At 45.5% G+C, this 10,921-nt stretch overlaps 1 protein-coding gene across 1 annotated transcript; it reads right to left on the reverse strand.

Annotated features, from left to right (window-relative positions):
- Positions 1-351: 351 nt before the first annotated feature.
- Positions 352-10,049, reverse strand: inhbb (inhibin subunit beta B). Its single transcript, XM_029531038.1, has 2 exons — positions 8,882-10,049; positions 352-3,421 (listed from the first exon to the last, which is right to left on the reverse strand). Exons 1-2 carry the CDS (start codon positions 9,282-9,284, stop codon positions 2,601-2,603), a joined length of 1,224 nt encoding a protein of 407 aa, XP_029386898.1. The 5' UTR covers positions 9,285-10,049; the 3' UTR covers positions 352-2,600.
- Between the last annotated feature and the right edge of the window lie 872 nt (positions 10,050-10,921).

Here is a 10,921-nt window from a genome sequence, read left to right on the forward strand (position 1 = left end):
TGTTGGGTCTCTGTAACAACTCCATAAAGTGTTTAGTCTAGACCTGCTCTATGTCTGAAGTGCCTTGATGTAACTTTGTTATGATTTGGCGCTATATAAAGACATTTGATTTTTGATTTGATTGATTTAAAATGTGGGTCTTTATACATCAAGTCAAAGTCGATGTTACTAGGCAACATGGCCTGCAATTCACATCCAACTGTCATTGTATCGTGACATCCACTAACTGGCTTGTGAGGTATTGCTTCAAGTTTATAATTTGTTTATTGCTGTCTTGGCTTTTTGAGACCAGAATAAATCATATTTGGAGGAGAAGGTGGAGCTAAGGATGGATGAACACTATATCTGACGTGCTCTGTAATTTCTCCACCAGGTCTCCATTTCTAGAACAGCCTGTCAAACACACAGTAGCCATGCCCTAAAGCATGTTTCCAATTTTGCTTAACTTAGACCTGCGGGCCTCATTTGTGGACACTTATCTCTGTCATTTTGGTTGCCCAAGCACATTACAATGATCGGTGTACAATCAAAATGGCCTACAAGTCCCACCAACACACAAGTAAAAGCTCTGTTCTCAGGAGTTTAAAGGTCTATTTTTCTCTAAATGGGACCATAATTAAAAAAATGAACACCATGTTGTATTGAAGATGGAAAATAAAGACTAAGACCATAAACTCATTTACTGAGCAAATAGACAAAGTAAGGGTATTTTCACATAGATGTCAATACAATCTGGCTTACATTCCAGCACTGTTGCCCCCTAATGGTCTTTAGATAAATTGCAGGTGGCTTCACTTTCCCGTCCTAGAGTCTACAGGATGTCCATATGCTCATGGCAAAAGCATAGATTGTAGTTTATGGGAGGCCACCTCTATGAAAACCAGAAGGATGGAGCCTCTGACTGAGAAACAGGTCAAGTCTCAACAATGTCACTCTTATAAAGAATGCGAATATTTAAGAAAAACATTTTATTTTGCATAAACTGTACAGATGAATTTTATTTGACTAAATGATACTTATACAGGAACTAAAAATAAATTTCTTATTAAATAGAAAACTGAAACAAAAATAGAATTAAGATGAAAAATGAAGTGTTGCTTATTGTACAAAACAGAGAATGAAAATAGAACTAAGAAATGAAATCATATCGTACCCTGATACAGTGGTAGGCCTTTCGCAAATCATAAAACAAAAAAAAACAGTATTGTACACAGGAACATGACGGTCATTGCCATCTCAGTACAACAGCTCAAATCTTGGCCTCTTTGGTTCTGTTAATTAAAATTAACTTGAAACAAAATTCAAATTTCTTCTATAAAAATAACATTTCAATGGCAGTTTTTGTTTTACTAATCCTGCAACTTTTCAGTGCAAATGTCACAACAATCATTCGCTTTGGAAAGGAAGCGAAAGATCACATTTCAAGTATTGATAAAGAGTTGAGGACTGAAGAGAAAGGAGGAGGAGAGAGAAAAAGATGGAAAGAGGATTCAGTCAAATAGACGACGTTGAGTATGGGTATAGATGACTATACATTGCATAGCTCATGTGGCACTTATTTTGTGATAGGACAGGACACTCAGTACCCCTTAGAAGGCATTTTTTTATACAAGTGCTATCAGGGCGTGCATTCAGTTTCTGCAAGTGCTGCACTACACTGTGGCGACGCACCGGGCTGAAGAGTCTCTGTGTTCATGGGCGTCGCCTTAACTGAGCCTTAGGGCCCAGCAGTTTCTCTCTCCGTCGCTCCCAGTGCACATGTGAAGTGCACTTATGAGATCCAGCTTCCCCTGGTTGTCATGGTAGCAGGACCTGCGACACCGTTAACAGGGAGGAAGTTGGGGTTGGGGTGCTGTAGTCGACAGCAAGAAGGACAGCAGAAGCGACGGCAGCGGCAGTGGCAGCAGCCCTGTGGTGGACTTTTTCTTTTGCAAGTGTGCTGCTGCCGAGTGTTTAATCCTGCAAAGGCATTAAGCGCTGCTGGTCTAATTCCACCAGAGAGGACAGTCAGACTGAGTCTGTCGGCATAGTAGCGAAGTGCTGGTGTTTTGAATTGTATAAGCTGATGAATTGTCAGTGCTTTATAAAAACAAAAGTCTGTCATGTGCTTAAAGTACTTAAGAGGGTTGGAGGAGTGGGGTGGGGAGCATGTGGAGGGGAAGGGGGGTGAAGCCAATCATGTCACTGGCTGATCCTATCACTTCTTCAAGCGCTTTTTTTATCTTCATTCAAAGAGGAGATGATGAGCCATTATTTTTTGACTAGAAATGGCAAAACTAGAGCAAAAGAATCATTTGGTGATAATCATTCCCTTCTCGTCCCACTGCTGAACAGACACTGACCAGCCTGGGCAGCCCGCTTGCCACACTGTCTGATAAATACACACACTTGCACAAGCACGTGTAAACACGCATGCACACATGGACACAACACTGATACTTGCGTTTGCTAGATTGCACCAGTGTGTGTCTGTGTGTTGCTTACACATACAGTAGGCATAGATATATTGTATATGTGTACCGCACAAAAACGTCCTGTTTGTTCAAAAGGCCTTTCTGACTGTTCTGAGTTCAGATCATGATGTGGGTCAAGATGTCATCTCAAGCACAGCCACACTCCTCCACGATCATGTTGGGCACATCCCTCTTGACGATGTTGTACTCATCATCAAAGTAGAGCATGGACATAGTACTGAGCTTGGTGGGGATGCAGCAGGAGTTGACTGAGCCTGGGCTCATCCCTCTCAAGCGATATTGGTTCACCACTGCGGTGTGGAAGGACGAGGCCGAACCCGGCACGCCCGCCATGTAGGCCGGGCAGCTTCCCTCACAGTAGTTACCATAGTAACCGGCTGGTGCAATGATCCAGTCATTCCAGCCAATGAGGCGGAAGTCTATGTAAAACTGTTGCCGACAGCATAAGCCCCCGCTGGTGCCATCACACTCCAGCCCCCGCTTACGAATGCGGTGCTTCCCATCAACTTGCCGAGCACGCACCACCAGGAAAGGCCGGTGAGACGGGTCTCCTGGGTCCACAAACACTGGAGTCACGCCAGCTGTCTCGCAGCCCTCGCAGTGGATCTCCAGGTCCTGTCGACGACTGCCCTTCCCGAACACAGCCCGCACTGCCTCTGAGAGGGGGAAGGTGTGCCATCCACTGCGTTTCAGATCCACGCGCTTCTCCACCAGGGCCCAGCGGCCCGTTCCCCCTCCACCTCCACCTCCTGGGCCTCCGTCAGTGCTGCTTGAAGACCCGGTCTCCTGGTAGTGGATCTTGACTGTCACCTTCCTCCGGAGGCCCTTCTCAGGACCTTGAAGGACACGAAAATATAGCCAAAGGTTGGCCTGGGACACGTATAGGTTCTGATTTCCCTCATTGGAGATGAGGAAGTACAGACCAGACTTCAGGGATGTGTAGCCATCTGTGGGAGAAAACAGATGAGAAACAGAGAAACTGTTAATTCAATCTTCCATTTATATAGTGGGAGATGGAGTAATTTGTTTAGATCATGCTTTGCTTTTGAAATCTCTCTGATGAAAGACAGAGTTTATCACAGGTTGTGTGACAGGTTTAAAAACATCCATGACAACTGAGGAGACAGCATCAGCAGCTGAAGATGATGAGGAATGAGTCAAAGAGCTGGGAAATCAGCAAGAAGTGTTAATATGAAACTCATCGTAGTTTCAGGAGGCTTTTCTCTCTCACACACACACACACACACACACACACACACACGCGCTCAAATACAACAACAGAAATCCATCACCACCTACCCACCCTCCTCCCTAGAAGAGCACAGCTTTGTCTTTTAGGATCTGTTTCCTCTTGTTTTCACTGTTCTCCCTCAATCACTGTGTCAGGTGGCCTCTGCGGGAGCTCCTGATAGGCCAGCTGTGACAGCCCAGTGTTGGGATCAGGCCCAGTTGGCCTAAGATCAGGCATGGAGGGGGGCAAGAGAGGGAGGACAACAGAGTGGAGGAAAATGAAGAAGCAGAGAAGGAAGGATGCAAGTGGAAAAGGTGGGGAGGGTGACGGACAAGGCTGAGGCTCCCAGGGGGTTCACTGGGTTCACTGCTAGTGCCCAACCTGAACCCCACCCCCACCAGAGCCCAGCCCCTTCTTCCAGTGTAAGCACCCGGAGAGTGACAGCACAAAGACCCCTGTGAGGCACTGGGAGACAGCCGTGCTGCAGCCCGGCGTTGAAACACGTGGCTTTGTAGCAAAAAATATGATGAGACAAAATTAAAAGCCATTTATATGACATTGGCCACTTTCCCCAGCACCACAATGAAGAGATCATGGGAATCTAAAGTTGGTAATGGGTTCTCCCTCACCCAACTTCTTTCTTTTTTTTCCATTTATATATAATTACCCTGATGTAACTTGATTTTTTTCTATTTTGGGATATTCATTACATTGTGCTCAAGCAGAGCAGCACCTTTTAAGCAGCCAAATTACTTTGTTTGATGACTGATTAGTGTGTGTCAGTGTCAACAGGTGGCCACCAAAGAAGGGGATCCCACCCTCTGCCTTTAAGGCACCTCACACCTCTTCCTCCTGTAAACCACGGCTTTACATTCACACGGGGACCTGTTCAGACCAGCTCTCCACTCTGTAGCTTGTCAGCTGGGAGCTCTGGCTCATCACACACCCCACACACACACACACACACACACACACACACACACATCCACCCATCCATCCATTTATGCACCGATGCACAGGCACACACCCAAACTCATGGTAAGCACTACATCAAATATTGGCCTTTGTGTACCGCCCGTGGGTGAGATATCAAGTGCACTGTACATGCTGCAATTCAACTGAAGTGGGCAATGTGGAGAAACAGAAGCTCTTACCTGCAACTGTTTTAAATGCCCCTCAGGGCTACAAGTAACTAACCTCACCTCAGTCAGTGCTGTGTGCTCTTACTTGTCTTAACAGCTCCAAGCTCAGAAAAAAGCATCGCAACTTGACAGTGAGATAAACAACCAGGCCCAACTCTCAGCTGTTTGTGTGAATGTTTTTCTTTGTTCACAATTCAACAGCAGTCAAAACCTGAAGTGGGATAACTGGAAGGGCTAGGAAATCCAGTCATGTTATTATACAGTTATTATTTTAGAGTTACATTTAATGTAAGGACCGATTGTTTGACTGTCTGACATTTAATTTGCCTACTTCATCTTGCAATATGAGGAAACATCTGCTTTTGTCAGATCAGCGCGTGAATACCCAAAAAAGCACAACAAACCACATCTCACATATGTACGCTGTCTAACATCTGCAGTTGGAAAACAAACAACGATCAACAACAAGGTTTGAAGAATTGACTATTTAACTGACTAATCTTCCGAGCAATGATAATTTTGCCAAATGTATAAACGTATGAAAGCATTGCCACTGCTCCACCCATCCATCCATTATCTCAACCATTTATCTATGCAAAGTCACGCAGCCAATCCCAGGACGGAGTACAGCCTGAACAGGCTGCAAGTCCATTCATCTTGATCATCTTATGGAACCATACAACCATTTATACTCACACTCACACCTACAGGCAATTTAGAGCCACCAATTTACCTAATGTGCATGCTTGAACTCCTGCGAGTTCAAGCATGCATATATATATATATATATATATATATATATATATATATATAGTAGCACGGCAGCATAGTGATTAACCATTTTGCCTCACAACAAGAAAGTCACGGGTTCAGTTACCAGGCCTGAGGCCTTTCTATGTGGAGTTTGCATGTTCTCCCCATGCTTGCGTGGGTTTCCTCTGAGTACTCAGGTTTTCTCCCACCGTCCAAGGACATCATGTTTGGGTCAATTAGTGACTGTAAATTGTCCATAGGTCTGAATGTGAAAGTGAGTGGTTTTTGGTCTCTGTGTGTTGGCCCTGTGAAGGACTGGTGACCAGTCCAGGGTGTACACCACCCTTGCCCAGTGTGAGCTGGCATTGGCTCTAGCACTCCTCCACGACCTGGAAACAGATAAGCGGTAGAAGATGGATAAATGAATGAATGTATATGTGCAGCTGCAACATATGCATGTTTGTGTGTTGCAGCTACAGCTAATATTTAACTGCATACATCTCTGGACTAGTGTCACTGGTGTCCCCTCATGGTCACTGTAATAGCTGCTCTAGAGCTTTCAGTCATATCATGCTCTTCCTATGGAGCGTTTGGCTCTTGTTAAACTGTTTTCAGTTTAGTTTTCTTCTTTTCTATTAAATGACATCTCAATCCACAGATGAAGACCGGAGAGTATAAAGCTACTGAATGGACTCAGCTGTTTATAGAGTAGAAAGTCAGAAAGTGCTGTGAACGGTAAAACTGGGCTTGTGTGAGTTCAGCGTCACTTCTACTGGATGTTATTTTTAATGCTGCAACCATACATCAGCAACTTATTTCATCTGAGTTCATTTTCTGGAATGAATTGTTCTTTTCCAGCCAGTGTCAGCTGGCCCTGACACGCCTTGCCTGACCCTGTACTGGAAAAGGTTGCTCGTGAGTATTAGCAAGCGGGCCACCTGGGTGGGCTTGGGGAGGATAAAGAGCTGCTCCGGCGTGTCTCCACCTGCGCTACCGAGGCAGGGTAGAAGTGGTGGGAGCAAGCTGGTGGCTCCAAAACTCATTACTCAAAGCTGCTATTGACAAAGACCACACGACGTGGAAGGACAAGGGCATGGCGCAGAGCACTTGTGGCTCAAACGCGAGCACAGGCGTGTCTGTATGTAGCAGGCATCCCTCAGGCCTAGGCTCATGTCTTTCAGATCTCCTCCTAGAGTGGGGAGGACGGAGGGGTAGAGCAGAGATGCTGGAGTTTAAAGCCACTGTAGGGAGCACCAAGCTTTGCTGCAGGAACACTTTCAATGATGTTGCATAAATCATTCATCAGATCATAAGCTGTTCATAGCAACAGTCAGTCTTTGTGATTGAAACACACAATTCTGATTGACTGTGGAATCCACTTGAAAAGAGTTTACCCAGGTCCAGGCAGTAAATCAAGTTGTGGCTACCTAAAGTTCTCCATCAACCCCTCTCTCTCTCATTCTTCCACCCTCCTCCCCTGTCTGTGTTCCCCGCTCCGGTGCATACGAGACACCAAATCCTTCAGCGAGAACCCATGGGGCCATGTCAGGGTAGAAGGCAGATTGGCATTGTCTCCCTAACCTGCCTTGGGCCCCTTGGCAGACCTCATACCTCTGTGCTACCGCAGCCAGAGATAGGAAGCCACAGTCAACGCACTGCTGAGGGGAAGCAGGAGACATACGCTGACCCTGTTTCACACATTCACAAAGCACATAAACACATTTCCACATCCATTTGTTGGCCCGCTGTTGGCTAAACATATGCCAACCTCACCCCCCAACCCAGCCTTGTCCTGAACTGACAACAACAATTCAGGCTCCCCCATGCTTGGAGGAAAGGGAGGGGGTGCGAGCTCCCCTGGCTTCAGAGCTTTCTGGAGACCTGGCCTCTGAGCCATGCCCTGGCTGGCAGCATCTGATCTGGGGGGCGTGAGCCAGCTGGCCAGGAGGCAGACAGGGTCTAGGGAGCAGGGACCCAAGCCAGCTCCATGATACAATGCCACACAAATGCTCAAAGATGTGAGGAAGAATGGAACCAGAAAAAAAAAACAAAACAAAAACAAAAACAAAGAAATAGAAGAAGAAGAAAAAGCAAAGGAGCCCAGCAAACCTTTAGAGCCACAAAAGCATTCTTTACAACACTGCAATATAGGCACACACTCACACACACACACACTAACACACAATAACAACCCCCCTTTCCCTCTGCCATCGCCAATGCCATACCCCCCCTCCACCCACACTCCCACCAATCCAACTTTGCACTGACTCAAATGTCTCATACATTATTCTGAGCTATATCTTTTGTTTTCCCCCTGTGTTTTTTTTTTCTTTTTCTTCATCTTATTGTTGACAAGTTGTGTTCAACACAAACACATAGTGCTCTTATAATAATTGCCTGTCTTTTGTTCCCTTTTCGTGAGGGCGCTCAGATCATTCCCATTGGAAAGCAGGACCCAGCAGTCCATTCAGGCTAATTGTACCAGCAGGGCCAATGGGAAAAGAGAGGATGGTGTGTGTGTGTGTGTGGGTGCGTGTGTACTTGTATTTGAGACATCCTATTTCTGTCTTAAATTGTATGTTATCTTTTTGTTAAACTAACAGTTTGTGTCACAGACCTGGTTCTCACAGCTCCAACTGACAATTATTGGATTCTGTCAAACAGATGATTTTAGATGTGCGTGTGTTTGTGTGTAAGCTTGTGTATGTGCAGGGAGGGGTGTGTGTGTGTGTGTGTGTGTGTGTGTGTGTATGTGTGTGTGTGAGTGTGTGTGTGAGGGAAACAGAGAGGAAAGGGTCTTCTCTTTGGACTTCTGAGAATCAGTTAGATACACATTCTTAGAGGAAGGGATAAATGGCCAATTGAAGGACTTTGTCCGTATTTAAAAGGGCTGCTTTATACATTGGAGTATTGAGTGTGAGCGCAGCTTTAGTGATGAAATTGGATTCAGAGGTTCTTTTTATCCCCTAGACAACACATGGGGGTAATTTAAGGACTCTTTCCTTGCTTTTATTTCTTTTTGATTTTCAGTCTGAGTTTCAACACTAGCCACCTTCTGCAGCCTGTGGCGTTAGAAGACGATGGGAATGATAGAACCACTTCACTTATGGCTTTTTTCTAAACTATTATCATCTATTGACACAAACTGGCACAATATGACATTACTTAAAATGCGAATAGAAATATGCCGTGAATGAATGGGGGCTTTGCATGAAGTCAAAATGTGAATGGGTTCATCCATGGGTCGATTTAGACGGGTGCACTTAATAATTGATCAGTACCTGATTCGGCGAAGCTGATTATCTCAGACGTCTCTGCTTGGACCTCGTTGTTGAAGGCGGCCTGCCCGTCGAAGCTGGGGATCTCCACCCGGCCGTCCTCCCGCACTTTGCCAGCGTGCAGTCTCCTCAGTGCAGTCACCATAGCCGCCTTGGGGATAGGGTGGGTGATGTTGGGTCTGTCCCTCATCTGCAGCCTGTTCAGTATGTGTCTCTTCACAGCTTCCAGGAAGTCTATGTTTACCCTCTCCGACTGATCCGACGCCCTGAGGCCGCAGGACGCACACGACTCCTGGCGAGAGATCTGGCTCTGGCTCTGTCGAGTCTCTGTCCCGGTCACCGCGCTGCAGCGCACCGAGAGGAAACACGCCAGGAAACAGGAAAATGCTAGACTGTAATAGCTCATTTTTTCTACAGTTAACGTAACAGTCAAAATGCTACAGAAGAAGGGGATGGAAACATTAAACACATACACTGAGGTTAAAGCTACTTTTCAGTAAAACGTGTGAAAATTCCCGGAGGACATCCGCTTTTGCTCCAAAAAGTCCGACAGTTCAAGATATCCAAAGAGTCAAATGAAAGCTTTATATTCCCAGTCATACAAGAGTAAGACTGCAACGCTGAGTGTCTCTTGTCAATCGTATAATACGTCTTTTCAATGCACAAAACAAAAGTTCAGGTCTCTGGTTGCAAGGCGCACTCAGGAACCTGGATCGTTGACGCGCTTCTGTCAAACCACGTTATAGTTCAGACGCGGAATCGACCAAAACAAATGAGGACGGTTAATGCTTCACCGTCTCACCGAGTCCAAAACCTGACTAAAAATCCCGTCCTGTGCCAAAACGCGTCCGGTCCCGGTTTCTATCCGCACACCCCCCCCTCCTGCCCGACCTCATGTTGTACTCATTCAAACACCAGGCAGGGGTCTGCTCTTTGCCAGCTGCAATCCCGGGGAGAGTACCAAGTCCGATGCGTCCGCTTGGTCACCGTGTCTCCCACCACTCTCGTATCCGCGTCTGTGGATGGACAGATCCGTGCGTCCTGTAAGATGCTACTCCCTGACCGAGGCTCTCGAGTCCCTGTGCAATCAAGACAACGGGGCTCCGCTCACCCAAACTTTTTATACACGGGTCCAAACCACGTGGGGATTTCCATTCCACCAACTGGACACATCGGCTTATTAAACCAAGTCTACAGAGCCAGACTCCGCTGATGGACAAGATTTATTATGGTAACGCGCCCGCCCCGCAAAAGTTGCATAATTTCCTTCCTCTTTTTTTCCCCCGTTTTCTTTTGGTTTGGAGTGCCACAGTGTGAGACAACAGTTTTTCATCACTCACTTAAACATGACTCGTGTTGGTGTCCAGCTCCTATCCTAAATGTCACCATTTAGGTCTACATCATCATTTAAACATGACCCAGACACATTGGCACCTAACATCAATCTGATGTTCACCGAATAAGACAAAGTATAATTATTTTAAAATAGTTCTCTTTTCATTTAAGAATGAAGCAAATCAATAAAAACTGTATCTTTGGTACATTGAATATACGGCAGGTTAATATCAAGATTAGTAAAGCCATAGTGACACCTACTGACCGAAAGCTGTCATGACACATAGATAGATTTCAACAAATACAATCTTCAAACTGAATAAAATTAAAACTAGGAGGAGGAGGCTTTAATATACTGTCCAGTGATAGGAGAGTTATCCTATAGAGGGACAGAAAAATGTATATTTGTCCAGTGGAGCATCATTAATATACTGACAAGCTCAACATTACAGCTAATGTTTTTGGACATGGGGGATTTTTTTTTTTTTTTAGATCTCTGCGTGTCAGGTATTGAACAGCAATGGTCATATATAGACCTTAAAGACTTTGTTCTAGGCTGTATGGAAAATTCATGTTTAGAGAGTTCTTCTCTAGATCTGGCTAAAGAGGCATGGTAAAAGGACTTGAGGGTAAAGCTGTCAGAAGATGAGCGTCCATCTGTCCTGTCGCAAGAAAGCCACATGTCTACATCAAGGCTGCAGAACATGC

The sequence above is a fragment of the Echeneis naucrates genome, chromosome 21 (genome assembly GCF_900963305.1).
Source record: "Echeneis naucrates chromosome 21, fEcheNa1.1, whole genome shotgun sequence".
In the NCBI taxonomy this organism is placed as follows: domain Eukaryota; kingdom Metazoa; phylum Chordata; class Actinopteri; order Carangiformes; family Echeneidae; genus Echeneis; species Echeneis naucrates.